The sequence below is a fragment of the Chrysemys picta genome, chromosome 25 (genome assembly GCF_011386835.1).
Source record: "Chrysemys picta bellii isolate R12L10 chromosome 25, ASM1138683v2, whole genome shotgun sequence".
NCBI classification, from domain to species: domain Eukaryota; kingdom Metazoa; phylum Chordata; order Testudines; family Emydidae; genus Chrysemys; species Chrysemys picta.
The window spans coordinates 388275-401131 of NC_088815.1; the positions used below are offsets into that span (position 1 = coordinate 388275).

The 12857-nt window shown below is 50.0% G+C and overlaps 1 protein-coding gene across 4 annotated transcripts in view; it reads left to right on the plus strand.

Annotated features, from left to right (window-relative positions):
• LOC101945509 (ceramide synthase 2-like) overlaps positions 1-12857 on the plus strand; it is a 121667-nt gene that overhangs the window by 81316 nt on the left and 27494 nt on the right. For all 4 annotated transcript variants that reach the window (XM_065578340.1, XM_065578341.1, XM_065578343.1 and 1 more), the window contains 2 exons: positions 5350-5467; positions 9075-9193. In XM_065578340.1, the coding sequence (XP_065434412.1) occupies positions 5350-5467; positions 9075-9193 (237 nt within the window). The remainder of the gene's footprint in view (positions 1-5349; positions 5468-9074; positions 9194-12857) is intronic.

The following is a 12857-nucleotide window of genomic DNA, read 5'->3' on the forward strand; positions in this document are numbered from 1 at the left end:
TGGCCAAAACCCTTCCTCTTTTATGGGAAGCACATTTCTTTGTTCTAACCAAAAGACAAGGAGACGAGTTACCAAATACATTATCTACAGAAACTATTTTCGTCTGACTCATGCTTCGTCCTGACTCCTCACGTTCAGTGTTGTATGCATACCTCCATCACAGTCTTATGTTCAGCTTAATAACTTGAGCCACCACATTCTTGAAGAGAGAAGTCTGGACAAGTTAAGAAGGTGAACCTTGGAGCCCAGTGCTCAAGGCCAACAGCACAATTTATTCATAGAAATAATTGAAGTAGCCTCTGAATGTGAATGGAAAGCTACACCACTCATTATACACACGGAAGTTATGGTGAGAACACAAAGACCACATCCAAAGATGTAAGAGGTCCATTGTTTCATTCTTTTAATTCAGTTTTCAAAAGTTGATATGGAAAAGAACTTACCTAAAACTATACTTAGCACATCCCTGTCCCTCATTTATGGGCATAGATCAGTGTGTTGATCTCTATCAAACAAAGTGCTCAGCCTTCACTGATATTCTAGAAGCAAAAACCATTGGGGGGAAAAAAACAGTTACGCTTGCTAAGTGACAACATTGAAATTGATGAACTATTTTTACAAAACCCAGGCCCTTGAATGGCAGGAAATGAGTACTTAAAGGAATCAAAAATCTTACCCTGCTCACATAATAAGAATATCCTTATCAAATAGAAAAAAATCATATTTCATTAGAACACAACAACCTTAACTCTGATCCAATGGGCTTTTTGTATTATTTTTATAATATTTATTTTAAAATGATTATTTTAAAATGATTTTAATGTAATGTTATTCCTCTGACAGTAAATTTGTTTGGTAAAGTACTTAGAACCGCTATTGCTTGGGAACATTTGTTTTCTATGTAATAATAGGAAAGTCTATAATTTATCAACTTGAATGTCTGTGGACACATGTTTAAGGTTAACCCATATATCATTAATGAATATGTGCGTGCGTTCGTGTGCGTAATTTGTTTCTTTTGCAGAAAGCTGTTGTGTGTGTTTATATTTTATGGTTACTCGCGAGAAGATGGCGTTTATTTTGTGTCGGAGCTGAGGCTGCCATGATGAAACATGCACTTCTTTCTATTGAAATGAATGCATTTCTACTCTGGCTATGTAACTATTCCTTTCCTTAGGAATTAGTTCTTGGGTTTTGTAACAGGTGCAATAGGTAATTGGCAGATGTAGGGACAGTCTCTGGAAAAGAAAGAGCATCCTCCTGGCTGCATTATCTTACAGCCAGCTGCCTCCGACCTCCCTGGGAAGTCCAGCCAGTCGGGAATCAGCCAGAGGTTGAGGCTCCCGGCAGTGCTCTTCCTCAGGAAAGAGGAGCTGTATGGAAAGGTGACATGGAACTGGCTGCACTGGCCCTCTGGCACCAGGGATTTCCCCCTGCCAGGGGATCTCCAGAAAGTCAGTTCAAGCAGCTTTAAGAATGATTTGCACCACGGCAGGGGCAGAAATCAGCCTCAGTGGGATGGAGAAGCTGGCCCCTCATGTACAATACTGCCCCTGCTGCAGTGAATGACTGAAAATGTCCATTGACATTTATGAGAGCCCAGGACTCCTATTGAGATTTGCTGGGACAGAATTGTATGCCATAATTATTCACAACACAAATCGCTACCAACTTTGCTTAATTTCAAACAGTTTTTCTCACATGTCACTAATACCCAAGTCTCCATGGAGATGCGACCCTGTGGAAAATGTGAAGGGGTCATGACAAGCCGTCACTGAGCTAAAGGGAGACAAAGTCCTAGTGTCCAATCGGGGAGTTGGGACTGGCTTGTGAAGCCCAGCAGGCACAGTCGGGCAGGGCAGAGCTTCTCTTTGGAAGGACTGTGTCAGGAGAGCCATCGGGCTCGGGCTCAGCAGGCCTTGTGCAGAATGCCCTGGAGGGTCTGGGGCACACACTGATCCACAGTGGCCTGGGTGACCTTTTTCCTGCATGGTGGCAGGTCTGAGTAGCTGTCTCAGCATCTCTCTTGTGCAGGAGCAGTTGGGTGGCGATGCTAAGCAGCTCTTCCCTTTGTCTCCTCTTGCTGTAGGAACCTACCCAGTTTATTCCGCAGGCTCCCTCCTTTCCTCCTCCATGGAGCTGGTGACTTAGACCCATGACTCCAGAGTCAATGGTGCAATCTGTGAGGTTGTAATTAGCACAGAAAATGAGCTAGGAGGAGGAAACGGGACAGGATTTAATTTTCAATTGAACAACGAGTCAGAGTCTACAGCCAGCATGTGCAACCTTCCTGACTCGGAGGAGGAAAGAAACCCCAAGCCTGAATCCCCATTCATGTTAGTGAGCGCAGGACTGGCTCAAAAGCATCTACAGCAAAAGACACTGTAACTTTGCTTGGTTACCATCTATTTTCTGGTTTCAGAGTAGCAGCCGTGTTAGTCTGTATCCGCAAAAAGAAGAACAGGAGTACTTGTGGCACCTTAGAGACTAACAAATTTATTAGAGCATAAGCTTTCGTGGACTACAGCCCACTTCTTCGGATGCATATAGAATGGAACATATATTGAGGAGATATATATACACGCATACAGAGAGCATAAACAGGTGGGAGTTGTCTTACCAACTCTGAGAGGCCAATTAATTAAGAGAAAAAAGTTCATTTCAAAAGTTTTTTTTCTTTTAATTAATTGGCCTCTCAGAGTTGGTAAGACAACTCCCACCTGTTCTGTTCATGCTCTCTGTATGTGTGTATATATATCTCCTCAATATATGTTCCATTCTATATGCATCCGAAGAAGTGGGCTGTAGTCCATGAAAGCTTATGCTCTAATAAATTTGTTAGTCTCTAAGGTGCCACAAGTACTCCTGTTCATCTATTTTCTCCAGTCCCAGCCAGTGCCTGAGGTAGTGAGATTTCACCATCTGGTCATAACGAGCCAGAGGTAGAAGGAGACAGGAGAACATCAAAGCAGCATTAACAGATCACTCAGCAGGGGCAGCAGAGCTGGGGCGGGGGCAAGCTACTGCCACCTCAGTGGAAATATTGGGGGGCTGATCTTTTGTCCCCCACCCCTTGTATCGCTCCCCCTCATGTTCTGGGAACAAACATTCCCTGTAAATAGTGAGGGGGTGGGGGTAAGAGCAGGACCCAGAGTGGCTGGAGTAGCCAGTGCAGTGCCTGGGGTCGGACTGACGACTAGACAGGAACCAGGTTGTTCGGCTTACGCCAGGAGACGCTACCTCCGGCAGTCAATCTGAGAGCCCTCTTCTCAGCATTCAGCCAGCTGCCCTCCACCCAGTCCTAGTAGCTCCCCTCACTCCCTATGTGAAGGACCCACCCTGACACCCCAATCTCCCCTACTTCCCATACAGAGCACATACCCTGCCCCCCTAACCTCCCCACTCCCCATACAGAGCACACGCCCTGCCCCCTCCTATCCCTGACATCCAACCTCCCCCACTCCCCATACAGAGCACCTGCCCTGCCCCATCCCTGACACCCCATTGCCCATGCAGAGCAATCACCCTGGGGTTGGAAGGGCGACTTTGTGGCCCTGTTGGGCTGGCTATGCACAGAGGAGGTAGAGGCTTATCCATCACCCTCCAACCTGTTGGTGCGTGACATGAGTAATACAATTGTGTGACACGTGATCAGAATGTAGAACACTGGGGTTTTGGTTGCTTTGCCTCTCTCTAAGTGCCTGTTGGAAGGACACTTTCACTCTGGTTTTTGAAAAGGACTCTAGAAAAACAGCCCCTTTCGTGGGTACTCAGCAGGGTTTGTACCTGGACTTTCAGCTCCACCGCACAGTCCTCTACCACTTGAGCTAAAGGAGTCGCTGTTAACCTCTGTATGGAACAGCCACTAGGAGAGATGTCAGCGGTTTGCTAGACAGCAGTGGAGTTTTTGAGATCAGGAATCCTGGGTGGTTTAGTCACGGGGGTACAGACAAGAGAGGCAAGCACATAGATGGGTCACAGTGTGGCTGGATAGAGGAGCTTTATGTATGCCATATAAGAGACAGGCGTTCTACTCCCAGACCTTCCTGAAGTGACTTTGTGCAACCTCTCTGTTAACATATGTGTGAAGTAGAAGGAATAATACTTGACTGCCTCCTAAGATAGAGCTCTGAGGCTCTGAAGTGCACAGATAAATGGCCAGCAGAGATAAGATTTGAATTCATGGCTCCTGCTTCCAAGCTCGGTGCACTGTCCCCTAGACTATGGGTACTTGGATAAGCTTGTTCTTTCTTCTCCACCATGGACGGTCACCTGGTTTAGGCAGAAGAGGCTGAGCTGCAGAACACTGCAAAGTCTGGTAAAGTTGGGAAATCTGGCTGCAGGGCAGCCATGCATCAGGCCCTTTCTCTGGTTTGGTAAGAAGCAAGCGCACTATCCAGCGTCTGTCTCATGTCAGGAAAACCTGATGCAAAGATCCCCCTGTAGAGGATCAAGGAGAAGTTGGCTCTGTCTAGCCAGATGAGAGCTCCTGACAGTTTGCTGTGTAGACCAGACCTGTCTGTTCTCTGCTCTAACCACCATCCTCTGCCACTGCTCCTGGGTTTTTTAACTGTTTGCTTAACACTGATTACAAATCATCTCTAATCTGACAGATAATCTAGAGGAGCTATTATCACTCTGGGCACAAACTTCCTGCTGCTGCTGCTGCATGTGCAGATAAAGTTCTCCTGAGAACTTGATATTAGCCCTCAGGCAGAGACTCTGCCTTTTTTTGCCCTCAGGAGGCACATGCGCACCTGGGAAAATGTCTGAATATACAGTGCTAATTACCTGGGAACACATCGTCCTTTGGGAGGGAGGGGCAGTTCATTTAATGCCCCTGGGGTTTTCAATGCCTTATTGACGAAAAGGGGTTGTCTGTACTTTGTGTCTAGTCAGTGTCTTGTTCGTCACTTGCCCGTGTTTATGAGGGTCTTTCCAACTGCAAAAAGAGAGAAAGCATTTTAAAAATGGGGACATTGAATTGTCAATCCCCCTGCCTGTGGCCTCACAAACATATTTTCCTGTTTATAAAGTTGTTTTTCTCTCACATGTTTCAATGTGAGACCTGCACAGGGACTCCAGGACTGGGGTATTACCCCAAACTCCTTGTTACTTGCTATCAGATTGATAATGTCCCTGGCACAAAGAACAGGGCTGGGAAGAATAAGGCCCAATGTTTCTGTTGTGCCCTGGGCCTACGTTCTCCCTCCCCACCTGCATGCCATGTGCTGTCTTTGGTTGGATTGTAAACTTTTTGAGGGTGCTTTGGAGAACAGCTAAAACATTCTGGGAGCTGTAAGGCAATAATAACCTCTCTTGACTGAACCCTGCTGTGGTCTCTTGCAGATTCATAGCCCGGCCCCTGGGCAGAAAGCTGGGTTTGAGGGACAAGGTGAGATTGAATGCTCCACCCAGTCCTGTGCTGGAAACCTTCTACGCTACTCACAGCAAGGATCCAAAGAAGGTGAGTTCCTTCTCCCTCCCAGCCCCTTGCCCCGTGGCTCCTTCTTATCACTGTCTAGCTGGAATTTCATTGAACTAAACTTTCTAGCCAAAGTTCTCAAATTTGGCAGCATAAAGTTCAGCAACTCCATCTATATTTAGAGCCTCAGCCAAGCAGCCAGGTCCCCGGAGGTGCTGAGCATCTCCCTGACTGCAGTAGGAGCTGGGAGCACCCAGCACCTCTAAAAGCGTCATCAGAAGCAGCTCCCAGTTCCACACACAGGGGCGACTGCCCTGGTGCATTAGACAGCTGGAGCTTAGGGGAGTTACGAGGAGGATGCCAGATCTCTCCAAAACTCCAGGGGCAAGGGCACTGCTACCCCAAAAAGAAAAATGTCCTGTTCAAATGTCAACTCCTGACTCCTTGTTCACCTGCCTTTAAACATGGCCTCGTTGTGTGTGTTTCTACCTCCCTTGTCAAACGCCCCGTGACAAATCAGGATCTCTTAGACTCGGACAGTTACTGCAGCCCAGCTAGATCAGGCTGCAGACTCCGCCTGACAGCTACACTGCTCAGTGGTGTCGTGTGCTGCTATGAAGCCTGTGAGTTTGGAATCGGTCTTACGGGCAGGTACCACAAGCCAGTGTCCTCGGCATCATCACACACCCAATATGGAGCTGTGGGATTTCCCTGCAGGTGATGAGGAGATAGTGCCCTGGCAGGGCAATTTCTGGTACTCTTGGCATACGTTCTACTGCTCGGCGGAGTTCTCCAACAGCTGAAGTTTCTGACAGCAGTATCCAGAGTTCTAGTCTCAGGGGGCAGCCGTGTTAGTCTGTATCTACAAAACCAACAAGGAGTCTGGTGGCACCTTAAAGACTAACAGATTTATTTGGGCATAAGCTTTTGTGGGTAAAAACCTCACTTCAAGCATTCTTAAAACTACAGTACCCACCTGGGGAAGTGAGGAAACAGATTGACAGAGCAAGACGGGTACCCAGAAATCACCTTCTACAGGACAGGCCCAACAAGGACAATAACAGAACACCCCCAAACCTGAAGCAAATACTCACCAGCAACTACACTTCACACCACACCACAGAAACACCAACCCAGGAACCAATCCCTGTAGCAAACCTCGTTGCCTTCTCTGTCCCCATATCTACTCTGGCGACACCATCAGAGGACCCAACCACATCAGCCACACCATCGAGGGCTCATTCACCTGCACATCTACTAATGTGATATATGCCATCATGTGCCAGCAATGCCCCTCTGCCATGTACATTGGCCAAACCGGACAGTCCCTCCACAAAAGAATAAATGGACACAAATCGGACATCAGGAATGGTAACATACAAAAGCCAGTAAGTGAACACTTCAATCTCCCTGGTCATTCTATTACAGATTTAAAAGTCACTATCATTGAACAAAAAAACCTTCAGAAACAGACTTCAAAGAGAAACAGCAGAACTAAAATTCATTTGCAAATTTAACACCATTAATCTGGGCTTGAATAGGGACTGGGAGTGGCTGGCTCATTACAGAAGCAGCTTTTCCTCTCCTGGAATTGACACCTCCTCATCTATTATTGGGAGTGGACTACATCCACCCTGATCGAATTGGCCCTGTCAACACTGGTTCTCCACTTGCGAACTAACTCCAAGCTCTCCATGTGTCAGTATTTAATGCCTGCATCTGTAACTTTTACTCTATGCATCTGAAGAAGTGAGGTTTTTACCCACGAAAGCTTATGCCCAAATAAATCTGTTAGTCTTTAAGGTGCCACCAGAGTTCTAGTTGTTCCTGCTCTCAAGGAGAGCATTGGAAGGGAGTTGAAACCTCATGCTTTGGGGTTTAAATCAATCTATGAGGGATTAGCATGTGACCTGTGTAGAGTGCGATTATCCCACACCTGCCTGTTGTGGGGTTTCTTCTCCGTTCCTCAAGATCTGGCCACTCTCGGATGCAAGATACTGAACTAGATGAACCCAGGGTCTGATTCAATCTGGCAATTCCTATGAGAAAGCACACCACCCACATGGATGCACCCTAGCATGATCCCTACCATGCCGCTGGTGCTCAGAGAGCTGAGCGACAAGGACAAAGTCATGCAGCAAGCCAGTGACAAAGTCCAGAACAGAATGCAGAACTTCTGATGCCCAGTAACCTGACCAGCCTTCCCCTGCTAGCAATGGGAAGTGCTGAGGTTTCATTTCAGATGCAGAATGACAAAGGCCCTTTGTAACAGATTGGGTCCAAAATAAACAGCCAGAGGAGAGCCTCAGAGGCATGGAGACCCTGAACAAGAAAAGAAACGGGAAAGCAAAAGGTAAACAATGGGTGAAATCCTGGCTCTCCTGAAGTCAGCAGCAAAACTCCCTTTGCCTTCAGTGTGCCTGGATTCCCCCCAGTGTGGTTAAATGGCAGGACTCAAAAGGTTATCTGACACAACAATGGAAATCCAGCCAATAGAAAGGAATCAGCTGTGGCAGATGAAATATATAGTGGAGAGTAGGAGGCTAAGAATGAATCTGAAGAGCAAATAGCTAAAGGTATAAACACAAATATGTTCATTAGGTTTATCAGAAGCAGAAAACCTGCAGGTGAATCGATGGGCTCAAGGGACCATGAGGGAGAAGGACATCGCAGAGACGCTAATGGTGGCTTTGCATGTCAGGAAGGCATTAAAGAGCTCCCTTGGGCCCCAGCAGCCCCAACCTGGTGCATCTGTGAGGTTTATCCAGCCTGGAGATGGGTGGGCCCAGCGCAGGGCTGGGTGGCACTCTGATGGGGCAGGACTGCAACACAGAGCTCCCCAGTTCCTGGAAGAAGGGGTTGCTGACCAAGAAAACAGCTTGAGAGCCCTGGCAGTCCAGGCCCTTTCAGAAAGGTGTCCTGATTTTTCACACTTGCTATCTGGTCAGCTTACCTTTACCCCTCTGCAAGAGGGCAGTACCCTGAACAGCACAGCCAAGGGGCCCTGCCCTGGTAGACAGGAGCAGTACCCACCCTCCGCCCACAGGCTCACTAGAGAAAGAGAGCCTACCACCTCAACTCAGTTGAGTTTGCAGGTATGCTTGTGTCAGGTTATAAAGATGAAGTGCTGCTAGGGATTGAGGGGTACTATACAGAGGTGCTGGAACAAATTAGTCAATTAGAAAGCAATAAGGGAAAGGTATAACATGGCCCAGAGGCTGGAAATTGAAGCTAGACAAATAGAAATAAGGCATAAATTTTCAGTGGAGGGTAATTAACTACTGGGTGACCTAAGATGTGGTGGATTCTCTATTACTTGAAGCCTTTAAACCAAGACTGAATGTATTTCTAAAAGATACACTTTAGCACAGACAGAGGTATGGGCTTGATGCCGAGGTTACAGGGTGAGGGTCTGTGGCTTGGGGGTTGGACTAGATCCGTGGTTTCAACTTTCTTTCATTTATGAACCCTAAAAAATTTCGAATGGAGGTGCAGACCCCTTTGGAAATCTTAGACATAGTCTGTGACTCCCCAGGGGTGTGCAGAGCACAGGTTGAAAACCACTGGACTAGATGATCACAGCAGTCCCTCTAACCTTACAATCTGTGAAGCTACGAGTCTGAATCCAGATTCCTTGGCTGTTTTCCAGGGGGAGCTGATCAGCTTATCCAAGCAGTGTGACTTGCCCACGAGAAAGGTGGAGAGGTGGTTCCGATACCGGCGGAACCAGGACAAACCCAGCTTGACTACAAAATTTTGTGAGGCCAGGTGAGTGCTATGGCCAGAGGCCTTGGGTCACTTCAACCTTCCAGCTGGGTCTGAGCTCTGCAGTCTGTGCACAGCCTCCCAGCACCTCCATGGTCCCAGCTGGAATGTGCCCTTCCCGCTGCCCCTCTGCTTCGCCTCCCTACGCCTCCTGTGCTGCCTCCCTACCCAAAATCAGAGGCCTCGCTTTTCCCTCCACCTTCAGCCCCTGGACTGTCTCCTTGGCCCTGTCTCCTCCTATGCCTGCCCCCTTCACTCCTTCTGATCCCTACCTGCCCTTACATTCCTTACCTTTAAACTGGCTTGTTACCCGGGGTTTTCAGAACCAAAGCAGGGGTAACTAGCTGTTCCACTCCAGGCAGTTTCAGGAATAAATTAGTGGGAGCACAGCAATTTCCATCTGATAAATGGTTAATACAAGCAAGCGTGCTCTTATCTAAAACGACAAGTTGTTGGATTTAAGCACACACAGACACAAGCAATAGGGCTAGGACATCCCAGATATGGTTACCCACAGTCTGAGATGGTTTTAAGTGCCCTGCTAGGCTTCCAGGGTCCCTCTTTCCATCCAGCTGATGGAGAGTTTAGATGTCAGCTCCTTGCACGGAGAAAAGCTCCCTCAGGCTGCTCCGAGGTATTCACTTTCACCTAATCTTTTATAGCTAACTCTAACAAAGCACACAGCCTATAGTGACTCCTAGTGGGTCAGCATAACAACCTCCACTGGGTCACCAATTCTCCTAATTTCAACAAACTGCTCATTATCTCAAAACACTTCTAGTATTTCCAGCCATAACAGCAACATGTCAGGTCACCTGAAACCAAAGTCGCTATCCACTAACTCTTCCATAACTTTCTGGCCCATCCTCCCATTCTGATTAGCAAGTATGCAGCTGTCTGACCTTGTCTGACAAAGGCCTACGATTATTCCCAGCTATGTGATGTTTGGTTTTCAGCTGGCAGTGGCTGAACGTACAAAATGGCTGACTGCAGCACTGTCAAGTTCTGGGGTACATGCAGGAATGTCAAATTCCAGGGCAACAGGCTCCATCACCTCTGCTTTCAAACATGACCTCTCTTGAAAAATCTGTCGACACCCCTTCCCCGTCCTTCTAGCCACTGCCTGTCGCCCTCCCGCCACGCCTTCAGAACCCTCGAGGCTGCTTCCCCTCCTCCGGATCTACTCTGCCCCCTTTAAACTGACTCCTGCTACTGAACCCTTACTGTGGCACTGCTCATTCCCTTCCGCAGTGATTACCCGAGACCAGGGATCGGCAACCTAGGGCACGCGTGCCAAAGACGACACACGAGCCAATTTTTAATGGCACACCGCTGCCTGCCAGGGTCCCAGCTGCCGGCCCCGCTCAGCCAGCGGCCGGGACCCTGGCAGGCAGCAGCATGCCATTAAAAATCCTGCCCGGCCCAGCCTGCTCTTCTCCGCCCACCGCTCTCTCCTGCGGGGGCAGGGGGCAGAAGCTTGGTCATGCCAGCTGCTGCTGCAGGGCAGCCTCCACCGGCAGGCCAAGCTCCCCCTCCCCGCCTCTTCCCCCAGCGTGCTGGGTTCCTGCCCCTCCTCCTCTCCCTCCCTGCGGCCAAACAGCTGATGGTCCGGGAGAGGGAGAGGGAGAGGGAGAGGGAGAGGTGGAGCCGGAACCGCAGCCGCAGCGTGCTCACTGCCTTGGAGAAGAGGCAGGGACGGGGCCTTGGGGAAGGAGGGTGGAATCAGGGCATATCCCCTCCAGCCTCCTGCCGTGAGCCACTCAGGGCAGGGGGCTGGGAGCATCCCCACGACTCCAGCCCACACCCCCAGGCCCCTGCCCTGAACCCCCCACACCCCCAGGCCCCTGCCCTGACCCCTGCACCCCCCTCACACACACCGAGCCCCCTGCCCTGACCCCTGCACCCCCCCACGACCCCAGCCCTGACTCCAGCACCCCCACACACACATACTCATCCCCCTGCCCTGACTCCTGCACCCCCCCCACATGCTCCCAGCTCTGATTCCTGCACCCTCCTCACACACACACCCATCCCCCTGCCCTGACTCCTGCACCCCCCACACATACCCAGCCCCCCCCACACTCCATTCCCTGACTCTTGCACCCCCCACATCCCCACCCCCACCCTGAGCACCAAACGGAAGCTCCTGCACCCCCCCTCACACACATTCCCACCTGCACCCCTCACACCAAATGGGAGCTGCCCAGGTAAGCGCTCCACACCCAAACCTCCTGCCCCAACCCTGAGCCCCCTCCCTCATTCTAGCTCCTGGCCAGACCCTACACCCCAACACCCAGCCTGCTCCTTCACCCCCAGGCCTGTGCTCAGTGCACTCCCACCCTCAGCTCAGTGCAGAGAGAGAGGAAGAGAATGGGCTAAAACCAGGGAGAAGGTAGGTACGCCCTCTATGTGGGCAGGGCTGGGACCCCAGACCGGCAGTGGGCTGAGCGGGGCCGGCAGCTGGGACCCTGGCTGGCAGGAGCCGGCGGATGGAACCTCAGACTGGCAGCGGGCTGAGCCGCTCAGCCCACTGCCGGTCTGGGGTCCCCCAGCCGCTGGTCCCACTCAGCCCGCTGCCAGTCTGGGGTTCTGGCTGCCAGCCCCTTGCCAGCCGGGGTCCCGGCCACAGGCCCTGCTCAGCCTGCTGCCAGCCTAGGTGAATGGAACCCCAGGCTGGCAGCGGGCTGAGCAGGGCGGCGGCGTAAGATCTGCATTTTAATTTCATTTTAAATGAAGCTTCTTAAACATTTTGAAAACCTTCTTTACTTTACATATGACAATAGTTTAGTTATATAATATATAGACTTATAGGGAGAGACCTTCTTAAAAACGTTAAAATGTATGACTGGCACGCAAAACCTTAAATGAAAGTGAATAAATGAAGACTCGGCACACCACTTCTGAAAGGTTGCCAACCCCTGCCCTAGACGGTGCTGTCCAGAGGCTAGGCCAGCTCCTCTGCTGGTGTCAGGTGGCCCCATCAGTTTACATCAGCAGATAATGTGGCCCAAAGAGCTCAGCTCCTGCATCCCTTTGGTTCAGTGTGTTGTGTGGGAGCTCAGCAATTGTAATTCCCCCAACGCCCCTCTGAAACTGCTATGTATGAATCAGCTCAATTACAGAGATGACAAAGCTGAGGCACAGGGAGGTCAAGGCAAACGCTGGGTTCCTCGGGTTTTGGGTGCCCAAGTTTTTAGACAGCAAAGATGTCTCAAGCTGGACATGCAAAAATGTAAGTCCCCAAAATCAGAGGTTCTGGGCAACAACCACTTCCACTGGCTTCAGCTGGAGGGAGGCTAGAGAGGGATTGTCACAGCGCCGGTCTTGCGTGTGATGCCTCTCACCCGGAGTCTGCATCGCTCGGTGACATTCTCTGGAGGTCAGACTAGATGATCCGAATGGTCCCTGGACATCACTGACTCCATGAAACGTTCTGTAGAAAACAATTCTGCACGGGTGCCCAGGAAGGGGGGCTGGAGGACCTAGTGGGCTGTTGCCATGTCTAACGTCTCTGATGTACTGACCAGTCTGAACATGTTCGATGTACTTGCCCAGGGTCTGAGGCACTCTATACCCTGGGGTGCCCATCTCTTGCAGGCAGGGCCTGGGAGCTGAAGCTCTTGTACATAACACAGTGGATGTCTACCACCACGCAGGGGCTGATGCA